The 17,186-nt window shown below is 44.2% G+C and overlaps 1 protein-coding gene and 2 long non-coding RNA genes across 5 annotated transcripts in view; 1 reads left to right on the forward strand and 2 right to left on the reverse strand.

Moving 5' to 3' along the window:
* Positions 1 to 4,681: 4,681 nt before the first annotated feature.
* On the reverse strand, positions 4,682 to 6,361 carry LOC147341514 (uncharacterized). Its single transcript, XR_015159840.1, has 2 exons — positions 6,251 to 6,361; positions 4,682 to 5,276 (listed from the first exon to the last, which is right to left on the reverse strand). It is a non-coding gene; the product is annotated as an uncharacterized LOC147341514 (long non-coding RNA).
* LAMP2 (lysosome associated membrane protein 2) overlaps positions 4,989 to 17,186 on the forward strand; it is a 35,575-nt gene continuing 23,377 nt past the window's right edge. For all 3 annotated transcript variants that reach the window (XM_086389702.1, XM_086389701.1, XM_086389700.1), the window contains exons 1-3: positions 4,989 to 5,199; positions 15,124 to 15,242; positions 15,915 to 16,137. In XM_086389702.1, the coding sequence (XP_086245828.1) occupies positions 5,001 to 5,199; positions 15,124 to 15,242; positions 15,915 to 16,137 (541 nt within the window). In that variant the 5' untranslated portion in view covers positions 4,989 to 5,000. The remainder of the gene's footprint in view (positions 5,200 to 15,123; positions 15,243 to 15,914; positions 16,138 to 17,186) is intronic.
* Positions 13,851 to 14,138, reverse strand: LOC147341516 (uncharacterized). Its single transcript, XR_015159839.1, has 2 exons — positions 14,006 to 14,138; positions 13,851 to 13,896 (listed from the first exon to the last, which is right to left on the reverse strand). It is a non-coding gene; the product is annotated as an uncharacterized LOC147341516 (long non-coding RNA).

Here is a 17,186-nt window from a genome sequence, read left to right on the forward strand (position 1 = left end):
GGTTGGGAAGACCCCCTGGAGAAGGGAACAGCTACCACTCCAGTTTTGTGGCCTGGAGAATTCCATGGACTGTATAGTCCATGGGGTCGCAAAGAATCGGACGGGATTGAGAGACTTTCACTTTCTTGTGATGCAATTCCTATGCTAACCACAGGGTGGTGCTGCAGACAGATCTTGGGATTTGTTTGGGGGAACGGGTTTAACAATTTTTGGGTTTTTATAAATCGAGATACAGCTACACAGTGAAAGCTAATTAGAAGAATGAGGTCAAGATATATGACTTCTAAGGACCATCTTCAAAATATGCCACTAAGTGAGAAAAGCAAGTCACTAAACAATATGAAGAGTATGCTTGTAATTATGAAAAACTTAAAATGTAAATATATATGCAGGTACGTGCATCATTTTTTCCTGAGAGTTTAAAAAAATGGATTCTTACCAGTTATTACTTTGAGGAGTGGGGCTAGAGTCCAGGGGAAGGTGAAAGTGCACTTCTTTTCAGTTTTATAAGTTAAAAAATTATTTGATTTTTAAAAATGATTTGCACTCACTAATTTAAAAACCATTGTTACAAAAACAATCTGATTACTATAAAAATTGAAATACTGCAGGAGTTAACAGAAGTCCCTTCTCTTCCACCTTTAACCCCATTCCCCAGAGGACAGGTGACCTCTGTTTGGTTTCTGGATCAGCAGCATCAGAACCACATGAGAAGTTGCCAGAAATGCAGATTCTCAGGCCCCACCCCAGACTTGCTCGAACTCCACAGTGGGGCCCAGTAATCTGTGTTTTCAAAAGACTTTTTGGTGATTGTGATACACTCTCCAAGTTGAGAGCCATTAGCAGGAGAAGGCAATGGCACCCCACTCCAGTACTCTTGCCTGAAAAACCCCATGGACGGAGGAGCCTGGTGGGCTACAGTCCATGGGGTCGCTAAGAGTCGGACACGACTGAGCGACTTCACTTTCACTTTTCACTTTCATGCATTGGAGAAGGAAATGGCAAGCCACTCCAGTGTTCTTGCCTGGAGAATCCCAGGGACGGGGGAGCCTGGTGGGCTGCTGTCTATGGGGTCGCACGGAGTCAGACACGACTGAAGCGACTTAGCAGCAGCAGCAGCAGGTTAGACCAGCTCTTTGGCGGGCAGGTGGAGAAGAATGCTGCTGCAGAAACGAATAACTCCAATGGCCTGCTTCCACTCGCCCAGTGCATTTTAGGTTGAGGTTGGCAGCCCTTTGAGTCCACTGTGACCTCTCTGTTGGGGCTGAGTGATGACCATCTTGTCACAGTTTGGAGGGGAAAGGAAAAGAGGAGTGGAGTAGAAACTTAAAAAAAAAAAAAAGGGGGGGGTAAGGAAAGGGGAAAAATGGCAGAGAAAGAATGCAAATAAAATAATTACATGATTTGGAGGCAAAAATATGTTGCCCGCCATTTCACTAAACAAAGAATGTCCCCCCCCCCACCCCATCAAGCCATCAGCCACTGCAGTGCACCTGCCCGAAGGGATTCAGGATGGAGAAAAACAGGATACTGCTCCTAAATCCTTAAGATGCATATCTAAGGAATAATTTCAATGAGCCTAGATTCTTGCATCTTCCCATGCAGAGAAAAGCAGTAAAATCATTAACTTGAGATGTTTTCTGTGATTAGCAGTAATTTTTTTTGATGTTCAATTACTTGTTTCTTTTCCAGCAAAAACTCCTGGCTCCTGCCTTACCTCTTTGGAACAGTTCCTCAGCGCTATTTGAGAGGCTGTCTCATGGGCTATAGACCAGTAAGTTTCTCGAATAAAACCTAACTTTTAGACGGTGTTTTTCTTTAGTCAACAGATGGCAGGGAGATGAGATTAGAGCCTCAGGGCTGCTCATTCATTCATTTAATAAGCATTTATCATTTTTCTATTCTAAATCTATATATTGATGTTCATTTCCTCCCTCGGACCTATACATTTCATTGTCATCATTTACCAGATCTTAGAGGGTCATTGTCTCTTCCACCCTTCGGTGTGTTCACTTTTCGGGGAAGTGTTTACCAGCGATTCCTTGCTCTCAAAGCTGCTCAGAAAGAGTCAGAATCTACCTGGGGTGGTGTGGGGCTGGGGGTAGGGGTGGGGGAGGGGGACTGAGGAGTTTTGCGCAGGCAGGTGGGCACGGGGTCCCTTAAGAGAGGAAGTGCATGTGAAAGCGCTCCCTTTCCTGGCAACAACAATCAAGTCCACAGCTGGGAAGCTCAGATGCCAGGGGAATCTCATAAAGTTCTTCAAACCACCGACCCCAGTCCCACTTAGGAATCCGCCTCTCCTGCAGAAGAGTCAGGGGCAAGTTCCTTCAACTGGCTAGGTGATGGGAGACAGTGCAGAAAAAAGCGAGTAGTTCTCGCGGCATCTCCGAGCGCGGAGACATTCAACAACTGCGTTTGACTTGTTACATTAAATTAAGTTGTTAAATTAAACAAAGGTTTGAGAATTTTGAGCCTGTGTCTTCTGACAAAATAACCCAACCTTTACTCACCAATCCCCCACCCGCCATCCTCCAACAACAACAACAAAACACAAACACCGTTCTGTCTCCTGAAGAAGGCTGTCCCGGTCAAGAAACCAGCGTTTGTTTTGCGAGAATGGTGGTGATGGGGGCGGGGTGGGGGGTGGGTGGCGGATTTAGCTTGTAAGGCCGCTGATATCTCTCTCTGTTCCATTTTTTCATTTGATTGACATCTGCAAGAAGTTCAGTACAATTGGTTAAACGGAATTCTTGACTCAATGGGGCACTTTGTTTTCTTATATCTTATACAAATGAGCATTTACTTTCATAGAATCCTAGACTTGTAAAGCTGGGATTACCTGACAGTTCATCTCTGGCCGATTAATACTGTCTTGGGGAGTTCTAAGAAAAATACAGTGCCCAGGCCCCAGGCCTTATCTACTGAATCAGAGAATCTCAAGGGGTGGGACCGAGGGGCATCTCTAGTTTTTAAGCCCTACCAGTGATCCCAGAGTGCAGCCGGCGCTGAGAAACAGCTCTAGTCACACATTTCTATTTTATGGATGTAGAAGCTCAAAGAGATGAAGAGAAGGTCATGATGTCAGTCAGAGGTATCTCACGCCCAGCTCTTCTGAATGTCCGCCCAGTGTTCTTTCCACTATGCTGTTTTATCTCTTCTTAGCATTTCGCTGAACATGAAATTTAGGCAGTTTATAGTTGAGGAAGAAGGGACAGAGTCCCTTCATTAAGGATTGAGCCGGGTGGGGTGGGGGGCAGTATGCTTCCCTGGAGGTCCAGGGGTTAAGATTCCATGCTTCCACTGCAGGGCTCACGGGTTCGATACCTGGTCGGGGAACTAAGATTCTGCATGCCTGCATGCCATGTGGCACAGCCAAAATAAATAAATACAAATAATGGGGGGGGGGCGCACTTCTGAGCGCTCAACTCAGCTGCAGGTTATCCAGGACAGAGCTGCTTCCCAGCCTTATCAATGGGGCAGTCAGTTTCACTCATGACAGAACACATTCAGTGTTCTCACTTTCAGGAATTAATCACATTCAAGCGAAGGACAGTGGGGGAATAGATCTTAATATTGGAGCAGGGGTGGGTGTTAGGGTGAGAAGTCATAGGTCCTACTTGCTAAGCTGCTAAGTCGCTTCAGTCGTGTCCGACTCCGTGCGACCCCATAGACGGTAGCCCACCAGGCTCCCCTGTCCCTGGGATTCTCCAGGCAAGAACACTGGAGTGGGTTGCCATTTCCTCCTCCAATGCATGAAAGTGAAAAGTGAAAGTGAAGTCGCTCAGTCGTGTCCGACTCTCAGCAATCCCATGGACTACAGCCTACCAGGCTCCTCAGTCCATGGGATTTTCCAGGCAAGAGTACTAGAGTGGGGTGCCATTGCCTTCTCCAGTCCTACTTAAGAAATAGTAAAAACTACCAACTTCCTCAGAAAAATACACATATGTAAATCTTGCCTGTAATTTTGGGGGATTCACAGACACCTATCCCCGACCCCTAGTTCATCCATTGGAACCAGATTAAGATCTCCTGGGACTAGATGATTTTGAAGCTCTATTTTCTGATACTTGAAATATAGTCTGGGAACCATAGGAATCAGAATCACTTGGAGTTCTTGTTAAAACAAAAGAACTGATTCCTAGGAGTGCCACAGACCTACTGTTTCAGAATCTCTGGGGAATGACGTGAGGATTCTGCATGTTTTTAAAAATCCCCAGATGACACTTTTGGAAACTAACATTTGAGAATCAACGCTTTGTCCCAATTTGAGATCTTTATAGTTTTTGAATGCTTTCATTTGTTGAAGAGTTTAGGTTTCATCTGTTCAATTGTCAACTATACCAAATAATGTGTTTAGAGTGAATTCTAATTAAAGAATATTTACATGTGTATAGATAGAGGAAAAACAGCTTGTTGGATGGACAGGTAGATAATGGTGTCTCTTTCTTTGTGCTCCGAATATGGATGATCCTTTCTTCCCTTGTCCTATTTCTCTCTTCCTCATTGTCTTTCTTTCTATATTTAAATAAGACTCTTCCTCTTTCTGAGTTCAGTTTCCCCATCTGAAAAACAGGGTGTTGTAACTAGGTGAACTTCAAGGCCTGCTCTGGCGTTCACTGACTCCATATCACCCTCTAGCTCCCTTGTCCTTTTAATGACATGAGCTGCATAGGCAACAGTGTTTGGAGAATAATCATGTTTTATTTCTGTAGGTATGACGTTGCAATACCTAGCAACCATTTTAACTCCAGCAAAAGTATTCTCAAGGAGTCAGAACTTAAATAATCTATACTATCTACACCCCCCAAAAAAGTTCGTCTCTCTTTAAAAACCTCAGAAAGGGCCGTCCGCGCGCATCTCTTAGGAGCATAAAAATGACTGTGAACCAAAAAGCCAGGGCGTGGTCACCCCGCCCACTGGGCCCAAGCGTCACCACCCCTAGGGCCGCTTTCAAGCGCGCTGATTGGCTGAGGGCAAGAAAGAGCCCCGCCCCTGGTCTTATGACCCGCGCTGAAAGCGCCGAGTCCTGGCTTTTGCAGCGTTGTGGTCGGTGGTCATCAGCCCTCCTATCAGGTTTCCGCGAGCCTTTTCCCTGCTGTCGCTGCTCTTGTCGCCGCCGCCTGCTCTCCGGGATCATGGTGTGCTTCCGCCTCGCCCCGGTTCCGGGCTCTGGGTTCCTTCTCCTCTGCCTCGTCCTGGGTGAGTTGTCGGGCCCTTCTGCTTAGTCCCTGATCCTGGGCCCGGGGCTCCCAGTTCAGAGGCAGTAACCTGAAAGACTGGTCCGGGGGGGAGGGGGTTGAGAGGCTGAACGACAGACACTGGGCGTTGGCGCTGGCCCGAGGTGATGAGCAGTGACCTAGCGAAGGCCCGACCGAGGGATGGCGAGGGACAAGGGCCCATGAGAATAAAAAAGAGCAAGGGGTCGGGGTGGACGCCGAGGGAGTAGGTAGGGAAGAGCAGCAGAGGTGGAAAGAGTAACTTGGGGGAGATGCTAAGGAGAGGTGAGCGTGGGAGGGCGGTACGTGCGGATTCTGGGGTGGCACGGACGATTAGAGTCCTGGTCCTAGGATCAAGGAAGAGTTTTGAAGATGGTGGGAACCTGTGGGGCGGGAGAGAAAACTGAGGAGGGAAGGGGACTGCCTGCGTGGAGAAGCTTGGGTTAAGGGGGGGGCGGGCAGATAGGGGGAGATTCTGAGGGGCAGTGAGAGGCTTGGTGGGGTAGAAGTTTAACGCTGTGGAGGAAGGGTGATTCAAGAGATCATAAATTGGGGTTTGGTACTTGGAGTGTTGATGGGGAAGGGGGAGCTAGGGTGGCTGGGGCAATTTCCAGACGAGAAAACTTGTACCCAACCTCTGGAGACTAAAAGGGATGAATACAAACTTCGGTGGGGAGTGAATATCTGACTTGGAGGTGCTGAGGACATAGTTGTTTATCTTTTTTTAAACCAGTTTTGTTACATCCTTCCAGCTAGACTGATTAAAAAAAGGTACCCATATATTGAGGTTTTCGGGGTGGTGTATCTGAGTCTTTTATGCTGCCACTTTGCGTTCAGAAGCTCCTTTTCTTCTCTCTCACACAACTGGCCTGTTACCGCCTGGTTTTCGGAGGAGAAGGAGGGCAGGTCATTTTCTAAGGATCGGGTTTTTGCTAGGTCCTGGCTGCTGGCGCTCTGAGCGCCCCGCGCCCCACCTCCACCCCCACCCCCACCCTTCCACCCGCAAGCTATAGGTCCCCGAGGCCTTTAAATACCTGAGAGGTGAACTTTGGCCAGAATGTTTCTTCCTGTCCTGATAAATTCTGAGCTTGTTACTACCTGACCCTTGCCATTTGTGACCTAATAAAAGACCGGAAGGCGCAGACTCAGGTGGGAATAGAGAAGAAATAGATACAGTAGGGGCCCGGGAGGGGCAGTGAGAGGCACACATTTTGTAATTCACATTTCAGTAGAAGAATGAAGTCAACACGTGGAATGGGGGATTCTCACCCAGGGGGCATTTAGCAATGTCTGGAGACATTTTGGGTTGTCATCACTGGGGATTGCTTTTGGCATCTAGTGGGAAGAGGCCAGTGGTGTGTCTAAACATCCCACAAGGCACAGGACAGCACTCCCCCACCCCCGCCCCCATAAAGAATTACCCATCTCAGAATGTCAGTAGTGCCAAAAGATGATGAATCTGGCTCCAGAGCCATGGAGTTGGAAGGGGTCTGGATCATCTAGTGATTCTTAAGGATCTTTGAGGGTGGAGTTAGGGGGAAGTTCCTGTCAGATGAAAACTATCTCCAGACTGAAATTAAGATATTTGTCTTTTTCACACTTATCCTCTCCTCAGTACGGTGGAGTTTTCCAGAAGCTGTAGAATGTGTGATGACATCACCACTCTCATGGGTCTGATGTGTTTTAGTCCCTTTTTTAGTTTTAATTTGTAGTACAGCAAGTAGCAGTGGATATAAGTCACATAAACAAAGCCCTTTGAGGTCCTCAGTGGATAAGAGAGTAAAGGGGCCCTGATGCCAGAAGGGAATCTAGCTGTGCATTTAGTGCAGGAAAGCCTCTAGCCCTTTTGAAAGGGGCCGTGGAGCTTTGCTCAAATGTAATGTGCCGCCTTGACTCCCCTGTGAAGCACTTGGGGAGGCCAGATGACCCTGTGAGAGGATTGTTTACAGTGAGAAGCACCTTATCAGTGACTAGAACACATCTGACCAAGGCATCTGGTAATCAGTAGTTCTCTGCCAATTGGATCAGCACAAACAACACTTTTATTGTGCAGAGAAAGGGGGAAAAATTCATTGTCTTGTTGGCTTGCTTGTCATTTTTTTTCCTTTTAATGAAAGCTTTTTTGTGTGTTCTTTTTACAAAACCAGTGCTTGCTCATTGCAGAAAATAAACAGGCGAAAAGAAGCACATTAAAAAAACCATCAGCTCATCTGCTAGTTTGCCATTTATTGTTTGGGACTAACATCCTCTTGGAAGATTTTCAAACTCCTGTGTGTGTTTAAGAATTTAGCAATTCTTCAGTTGCTTGGTGGATTTTGCACCTTACCTTTATGTATCAAAATGGATACCAATAATAGTTTTTTGGAAAGTCAGTGAAGTATCTGCTGTGAAATTCAGGCTGTTCCTGAGCACTGCAGAGGGTCCCAGGGAGGAGGATTTGTTCCTGGATTTATGACCTTATGAACTGGTAGTGCACTGGTTTCACTTGGTAATTTTATAACTCTCTCCCAGCTCTACCAGGTAGCTCTTTAAAAATAGATGGCTTTAGAGTAAGTATAGAAAGGAATTCTTAGAGCCTGTGTGTTGGCCTTTTTCACAAAGATTAAATTATGCTAGTATTTATTGGAATGAATTAGACCTGCCTACTCTTGCCTGGAGAATCCCATGGACCGAGGAGCCTGGTGGGCTGCAGTCCATGGGGTCGCTAAGAGTTGGACATGACTGAGCGACTTCACTTTCACTTCTCACTTTCAAGCATTGGAGAAGGAAATGGCAACCCACTCCAGCGTTCTTGCCTGGAGAATCCCAGGGACGGGGGAGCCTGGTGGGCTACTGTCTCTGGGGTCGCACAGAGTCGGACACGACTGAAGCGACTCAGCAGCAGCAGCAGAGAGCGTCTGAAGAAAAGCTACCTAGAGGCGTTAGAGTAGTGGATGAAAAACTTTTCCTAGCATCATTGCTTATGTTTCCCCTGTGACATTATAGATTTCAGAGTTCTGTGGTTACTGATTCCCATAACTAATCTGACTTCTGGTTTTTATACGGTGGAGGCTATTCTGGGTGGGGGAAAACCTGATAGAAATTTCCCAAGTGTGTACTTCACTGGTAGAGCAGTCGCTCCTTCCCACAGTTGTTGATGGAAGCCACTAGGCGAAAGGTTCCTGCTCTCAGGGAGCTTGCCTCTTAGTGGGGGAAGACAGCCCCTCAGGTCAAGAACAGAATTGCAGAGTGCCATAAGCAGGTGAAGGCAATGAGGCAGGATATGAGGAAGAAGAAAGAGCCGGTAGGGAGGGAGTGGTGGGGTTGACCCTCTTTGACATTTGTGGTCAGAAGGCCTTCATTGTTGGGTGACATTTGAACAGAGACTTGAAGGAGGCCAGCCCACGTGACTTACTTGGAGGAATAGGAGTCAGTCTTATCTTGCCCAAATGCCTAGGTTGTTAGGCTAGCCTGTTTTCCACCCTTTTATTCCCCTTCCCCCTAGCCCCCCCACCTCACTAGGCAAATCTCTGTGGATTTATTTAGTCTCTGTGTGGAGACTGTCTGCTGTACCGTTAACTTCCCATTGCCTCCCTGGCACAGGGCCTGGGGGCACGGGGTTAACTCAGTAGGCTTTTGTTGAAGGTCTTCGTTGGTGAGCGCTGGGGAGACATCGGTGAACTAGATTAAGTTGGTTACCTTTTTCTTCTGTGAACCTTACATTGGGTTTTGCAAGATGGAGAACTTTAAGATCAGTGCTAAGCTGTACAGATGATTATAAACCAACTGATTAAAGTATAATTCCATATAATAATGCTGGTATCTTACCTGTTGTTCACTCGCTAAGTTGTGTCTGACTCTTTTTTTGACCCATGGATTGTAGCCTGCCAGGCTCCTCTGTCCAGGGGATTTCCAGATAAGAATGCTGGAGTGGGTTGCCATTTTTCCCTCCAGCTCCAGGGTATCTTTCCAACCCTGGGATTGAACACGTGTCTCCTGTGTTGGCAGGATTCTTTACCGCTAGGCCACCAGGGAAGCCCCATCTTACCTATATCCCTTCACATAAACCTAAACAGTAGTGAAGGTTCACCTGGGGAACCAGAACATCCTGGATGAGGAGAATAAATAAAATTTTCACAAAGAACCAGTTTATCTCTCTCAGAGGTGATTGAAAAGTGAGATTTTTCTGTAGCCTTACCACTGATAACTTTGGTTCACTGTTCTTCTGAAACTATTCTGGTTTTAATAAAGATACTCGAAAGGACAGGCTTATTATTCATCTGTTGGTCATTGGTTATCACATCTGATAGGATTTATAGATATTCACGTATTTCCCGTGAGTGCAGCTTTCTTCCACTGGATCCTTGAGTGGAATTTGTGATGAAGGATTATTTCACAGCATTATAGCTGAATTCAGTGATCCTTGGTGCAAGAAGACTGCTCTTCCTCCTGTAGTGATGAAAGCATTTCGATCATAATTTCAGATTAAAGTGATCAGAGATCCTGTCAGCTCCAAAAGTGTACTTTATAAGTACTTGTTGGTATCCTGCCTTGCATTGAAAAAGAATTCTGGAGGTCTGCCCAACACCACTCAGCAATAAGCACTTTCCATTAGTTGAATGGAAATCTTTTATTTCCTTACCCACTCTCTGACCTTAAAACAATATTTCATAGCTTGAAATCTTTTTTTTTTTTAATTTTTAAGAGATTTACCAGAAATCCAGAGTATCAGGAACTACCACGTGGTAATTGTTACTTACATTAGGAACTGAGGAACAGTTGATTTGACTTGGTTGACTCAACAAACCTATGAGTTGAAAACAAAGTGTAAATAGATACTGTATGCCTATGTCCTGGTTTTTTTTCGTGTTTTTGTTTTTAAGATCCTTTGCTCAACCTCATTCTGAATTGATATCAGAGTTTGAGGACAAGAGTCCATCACTTAATACAATGAAAGTAGACAAACTGAAAATTTGGGAAGGGATCCCTTTAGGTGCTGTGCTTCTTAGAAGGGAAAAAAAAAAACTTTTAAGTTGGAATCTCTTAACTTGCATGGCAAAGGTCTTTTCGCTCTGAAGGGCTCTCGTGCTTTCGAAGAATGTGTTAGAGAAATACACTGTACAATTCTTAGCAAGGTTGACTTGCCCAGAATGTCACAACCAGTGTTTAAATTGGACTGCCTGATTTGAATTCTAGCTCTTCAGCTCCAGTGATGGGTCTCTTTAATTGTCTCATTATACTATTGCCTCTTAGATAATTGTTTTTCATTGGTTTTGTTTTACTACTGTTATAATGTTCCCCCCCCACCCCCATATTGTTTACAAATGTATATTTTTCAACCACACTTTGGATCAAAAAGACTTAGGAAAACCTAGCCACATTTTGCTGTGTGTCATGCTTAGAGACCAGAGTTCTGAGTCCTAAAAGAACCTATAAATGATTTCTTTGGAAACAAGAGGATATTTGCATTTGGGAAAGTTGATTTTGCCTCTCCCCCCCAGCCCCTTTGGAGAGTAAACTCAGGTCTATAATTACACACTCCAGGATATATTCAGCTGTGTTTTTTAGTGTCATAAAGTCTTTGACAAAAATGGCTGGCTAGTCTAAAATCAGACACTTCGATAGGATGCAAGTGGCTTGCTGAAGATTTTTTTTAACCAAAATGTAAATGTTTCATCTATAAACTTCTGGGAAAAGCAGTATTCCTAGCTTAAATCCATGTCAAAATGTATTGTGGAAAAAACCGACATGGGGGTTGAGGGGAGTATCCAGAAGACTGATGGGTTGGGTTCATGATTTGGAAGAGGTGAAGGCTTAGACTTCCTGTAATTAGAGTAAGCTGTGTTCCAGGTCCTGATTGCATGGTATTTTCACCTGGATATAATCAATCAGTATTTATTGACAATGTAATATATTCAGCACTACTAGGGATGGGGGGAGATGGAAGTAATAGATATAGTCTCCCCTTCCCTGACACCTGTGATGGATGACATTCATAGAAAAGACACACTCCTAGGGGCTGTGCATAGATAAGATCATCTGCCTAAGGGAGAATATTAGAATTCAAATGAGTAGCAGAGACCTTATCAAAAGCGAATCTTGAATCTATTCGTGTATATCATTCATTCACGGTCTTTGGTACTTTTTTTATTAGCTAACAACTTATTTGCTGTATACTATAATTTACCCTGGCACCTCAGTTTCTTGTGAAGTTACAGTTGAAAACTGTTGTTTTGGAGCTTACAGTAATAGAGGAGACAGGATTAACAGGCATAAAATAAGTGAATAATTCAGGGTAGTATAAAATATATGGAAGTGTGGCAGTATGCACTATGACCGCTCCTTGAGGGCTGTTATAGTCAGGAAATCTTTAAGGAGAGAATGGTGGCTGAAAAACGGACAGCCTATCAGTCTGGGTTCTTAATTATAAACAACAGAAATTAAATCTCATCAATTTTTAAGCAGAAAAGGAATTTCTTAAAAAGATATTGGGACATGTGCATACACTTAGACCCTGCAGTTTCATTCCTAAACATACACCCAATAGACACACCACACACACCTGTGTTCACTGATGCGTCCATTTGTAAAAGAACCAAACTGGAAACTCTCCCAATGTCCATAAGCAGTAGCATAGACATGCAGTGGAGTACTGACCTAATGCAGGAAGGCTGTACATACAGAATTAGAAATGACAAACGGCAACTACGCTCAACACCGTGGGTGAATCTCGAAAGACATAATGTTGCATAAAAGAAGCCAGATACAACAGAAAGTATAGTGAATGATTTCATTTACATCAGGTTGAACAACAGGCAAAAGTAAACTGTGCTGTTTGTTAGAAGTCAGGTTGTTGGCTGCCCTTGGAAGGGAATTGGTAACTGGAAGGGGAAGCGAGGGAACTTTCGGGGGAGCACTTGGAATGTTCTGCGTCCTGACACAAGTGGGTTCAGTTTGTGAAAATGCTTCAAGCACTTGCAATCCCTTCTGTATGTATGCTGTATACACTTTTCGGTATGTATGTTACACATCACACATTAAAAAAAACTCACGTTGTAAGAAAGGTACAGTGGATTACTCAGAATTGAAGCCAAGTTCAGTGTCCCAACTCATGCCACTGAGCTGCACTGCCGCCGCCAGGCATTAAGCAGCAACATGCCCTGCTGGCTGGCCCCTGCGCATTTTCAGCTGTTACAGTGGGGGGAGGTGGGATTGGCCAGAAATTGGTTTTAAAAAAGGGCGGGGGTGTTGTAGATTTGGGGACAGCCAGAAATAGTGAAATCCCCTCCCAGGTAAACAAGTCTGTTTCAGATGGTAGGAACGGTGGAAGCCTGGGACAGAGGTTGACTGGAGCGCGGTAAATGGGTCCACTGGAACGAGTTCAGCCGGATTGCAGGGTGTGTTCTGGGAACACGGCCTTGAGAGAAGTTGAGGAATAGGGTGGGGCAAGATTAAAGATTACTTTGAAAGTCAGGCAGAGGAATTAAATTCTAGCATGGGTATTTTGGAGCCCGTAAAAGGTTTTGAACAAGACAGTATCCTGAGAGGAAGAGGCGTTTAAGGACCATGAATCTGACAGCACCTCTAGGGGCTGCTAGGACGCATCTGTAGTAAGTTAGGGGTATGCTGGTGGGTTTGGAGTAGAAACTAAAGGCAGAGATTGGATTTCAGAGGGAATTGGAAGGGAAAAAAATCAATAGGACTCAACAGAGAGAATGAAGGAGAAGCCAATTCCCCAAACCTTTTGAGCCTGAGTGTCTGGACAGGGTGCTGCCTTTCCTTTCAAGCCAGTGAGGCTGAGAAGTGGGGAACGAGTTTGGTGATGGACACAGAAGCGTGGTGTGCTGCAGTCCATGGGATCACAAAGAGTTGGACACAACTGAGCAGCTGACATCAAAACTAACATCAAAACAGCCTACCCACCTACCCAAGGGCCCAGCACATTCTGTTCTCTGACTTCACAACCCAGCACCCTGGGAGAACTGTGCTTTCAGAGGGCTTCTTCCACCCCCAGCTGCCCAGGGGCCACTTTTACTCAATGCCTGTGACCTCAAACTCGACAGTTCCAAAACATCCATCACCAACTCCTGGAGCTTGCTCCGACTCGATGGACATACAGATGGACTAACGTCCATCGAGTCGGTGATGCCGTCCAACCATCTCATCCTCTGTCGTTTTGATGTTAATGTAGCGGCAAATACAGACAAGTGCCTTTGCTTTCTGTTCCAGAGAGCCGAGTCCTCCACCCTTGATACTGATCCTTTGATACTGAGTGCTTTTTCACGTAGTTTTGTTTGCTACTCTGATTTCTTTGGAAAGAAAATGATTAACACATGGCACGCTTTTTTGGTTGTTTCTTTTGAATGTTTTGGTTTTTTTTTTTAATGAGTTTATTCAGAATCAACAAAGAATTTTAAAAAGAATTTATTTTTGGCTGTCTGGGTCTTTTTTGCTTTGCGTGGGCTTCTCCAGTTGCAATGAGTGGGGGCTACTCTGCAGTTGCGGCGCTCGGGCTTCTCATTGTGGTGGCTTCTCTGGTTGCGGAGCACCGGTCCTAGGGCTTGCAGGCTTCCGTAATTGTGGCACACGGGCTTAGTGGTCCTGCAGCATGTGGGATCTTTCCAGACCAGGGACCAAACCCATGTCCCCTGCGTTGGCAGGCAGATTCTTAGCTGCTGCACCCCTAGGGAAGTCCTGGATACTTTGAAAAGAAGGAGAATGTGTTAAAATGGGGGACTTTAAACAGACCAAGAGAATGTGTATGGAAAGCAGGCTTCCAGCTGATCAGAATTCTGAGCTGCAGTTCTCACCACTACTGCAGGGTAGCCTTGGATCAGTGATGGTAGCTCCATTCCAGATTGTTCTGAGAAAAGAATGGCTGTAAAACCTACTTAGGCCTCACAGGTCTTTTGGAGCCTGTAGCCAGTACATTTAGGTATTGTCAGTGACCACGAGCTTAGGCGTATCAGATTCAGGCTTGGCGAGGCAGCTTGGTCTCCAGAGCATGACGCGGGCTTTGTGTACAGCTTGAAAGCTGTTGCTGAGGCACGCCTTCTTGGTATTCCTCTCGGGACTCGATTCTCTCTAGTTTAGAGCGTGTCCCCACTTGTAGGTGACGCTGGCATGCTTGGGTATCATTCAGGCTGTACAGCTATCTCAACAGGAAACAGTGCACCCCTTGGTGAGACAGTGAAGAAAATCCTTAGATGGTGGTCCCTCACTTATGCTGCTGGTGTGTTTTCTGGCATATCGTGTTTTGAGTCTTTGGGCTCTTCAATGTAATAGGTGATGTCCCCCATTTAACCTAGTGTAGAAGATCAGAGTCGAGGTAGCTGAAAATCCCCAAAGCTTTTCTGTCCCTGGAAGGTTTCTCTGCTAAAAAAAGAGGTAGCAGGTTGAGAATGGAGGAAGGGACTTTGAGTCCACGTCAAAAGATGAATTAGGCTTTCTAATCGATTGGGTTTTAAAATGAAACTGAAATGATAAACATTGTGTTTATAAAAATTAACTTTTTGCTTGTGGATCTAACAACCTTTGTAATACTCTTCCTTTGATCACGTGATACACATGCTTAGACCTGGCCCACATTTTTACATCAGAATAAAAGGGTTTGCCAAGACTTCTCAGTGTCATAGGTCATGTAGTTTGACAGGATTTAAAGCACCAAGATCGCAGAAATCAGAGCTATCATTATTTTTATAGAGAAGGTTCCACCAGCTGGTTTGAGAAAACACCCCTTCCACATTTCCCCATCACCTCATTTACCTAAAAAAAATAAAAGTCTTAATAAGTAATAATTGCCTAAAACTAGCAAGGCACAGAGTGTGGAAATGATTATTAGGTTGAACTTTAGGGATGAATAGAGCTTGCTTTTATTTTATATATGTTTCTGTAGTCCAATTTAAAAATCTTATTGTTTTTAATCTAGGCGCTGTCTCGTCTTATGCATTGGAACTTAATTTGACAGATTCATCAAACGCCACTTGCCTTTATGCAAAATGGCAGATGAATTTCACAATACGCTATGAGACCACAGACAAGCATAATGTAAGTGTTTTTATTTTTCTTTGGGTTTTATAGTAGGAATTTAATTATATTCTCTTTTTTTAATCCTTTGCATTCATTTATACAAATTTGATTTCATGTTAACTGACACCATGTACATTTTGTGGAGCTATTTAGCATGTACACTTGAAGGTATTCTATTTAGTTTTGAAGTGAACTTTTTTATTTATTTAGGAATGAATATTTTAATTCATCAGTTCTTTGGAGGTTTTTTGGAATTAGTTAAGGGAAAATGATCTGAAGACTATGGTGTTTCAGGTTTAACTATTTCTATAATTTTCAACATGTACTAACATCGAAGCTCTTTTAAATAGCTTGCTATTAAAGTCACCTTTGGGTGGAGGTGGGTTTATCCTCTCAATCCTTTTTGCCTTATTTCTTTTCGTTGAGATCCTGCCTGCTTACAGCCTGATACATATATATATTTTTTAAGTCAATAGCTGAACTTCAGACTGGTTTTCTTTTGTTTTTAGACATACATGAATTTGTCCAGAGGGACTGGTGTGTAGGTAAAGAATCGGAAACCCGTCAGCATAGACGGGCCAGGCTGGCTAGTGGGGTGTGATGTCAACTTCATAGTGGCACTCACGGTGGAAATGCTTGTTCTCATTGCTGCCCGTTTGGGACTAAGCCCCAGGTGTCTTTTTCTTTTAGAAAACTGTACCCATTTCAGACCTTGGTGCTGCAACCTACAATGGAAGCTTTTGTGGGGACGACCAGAATGGTCCTAAAATAGCAGTGCACTTTGGGTCCGGTTTTTCCTGGATTGTGAATTTTACAAAAGAGGCAGCATCTCCATCTACTTATTTAGTCGACACCATCTCATTTTCCTACAACACTAATGATAACAAAACATTTCCTGATGCGAAGGAAAAAGGTAACCTTAAGAATTGGATTGTGTTTGTGTTCTCTTGCTCTTCATTAATAATGAACAATGTAAATAATTTAAAAGCCGTGCTTATGCATGTCTGTCTCCCTAATTGGAATGGAAATGTCATGTCTTTGGATTTTCTTGCACAGCATAGTATTTGATACAGTGAGGATGTTTGATGTCATTGCTTGATGCTTTACTGTGTACCATGTAGTACTCTAAGTATGTTGCCAGCAGCATCTCACTTTTAAGCCTTACAGCAACCCTGGGAAGTAGATTTTATCTCAGCTTTACAGGCCCGATGAGATGAGATATCTTTCCCAAAGGTCACACAGGCTAGTAAGTGGTAAGCTGGTGTTTGAACCAAAGTCTGTTGAACTTATGTGTCCGTGGCACATGACTACTGTTATTTACTTCATTCAATAGTGGGCAGTCAGTAAGTGTTGAATGAATGAGAAAATCCTTTACTGATAACTATTTTAAATGGGTACAAGTTTAGTAACCTGAGACCAGCAGAAAAACTTCATCTTCGAATCTTGTTACCGTTTATATAGGATTTTGACTGTAAAGTAAAAAACGTAAGGGAAAAGAGTTGTTAAAAAAAAAAGGTAAGGTGACTAAAGTCAGCATTTGCTGCTATTTTGAGACAATTTTAGGTCAAAATGAACTTGGGAAGGCATTGGGAATTAGACCATTCTGGTAACTCCAGAATACTGGAGTTGGGTAGCCTTTCTCTTCTGCAGGGGATCTTCCCAACCCCAGGGATTGAACCCGGGTCTCCTGCATTGCAGGCATAGTCTTTACCAGCTGAGCCACCAGGGAATCCCAAGAATACTGGGGTGGGTAGCCTTTCTCTTCTCTAGGGGATCTTCCTGATCCAGGAATCGAACTGAGGTCTCCTGCATTGCAGGTGGATTCTTTACCAACTGAGCTACCAGGAAAGCCGCTCTGGTAACTTACTAGAAGTGAAATGTGTTATTAAAATATTTTGAAGACATGGATAATGGAGATTTCAGTCTTGTTAGGAATATAATTCTCTCCTTTCTTCCCCTTCC

Source organism: Bos grunniens, chromosome X (assembly GCF_055505025.1).
Source record: "Bos grunniens cultivar Pamir isolate PY7600 chromosome X, Bosgru_T2T1.0, whole genome shotgun sequence".
Classification (NCBI taxonomy): Eukaryota; Metazoa; Chordata; class Mammalia; order Artiodactyla; family Bovidae; genus Bos; species Bos grunniens.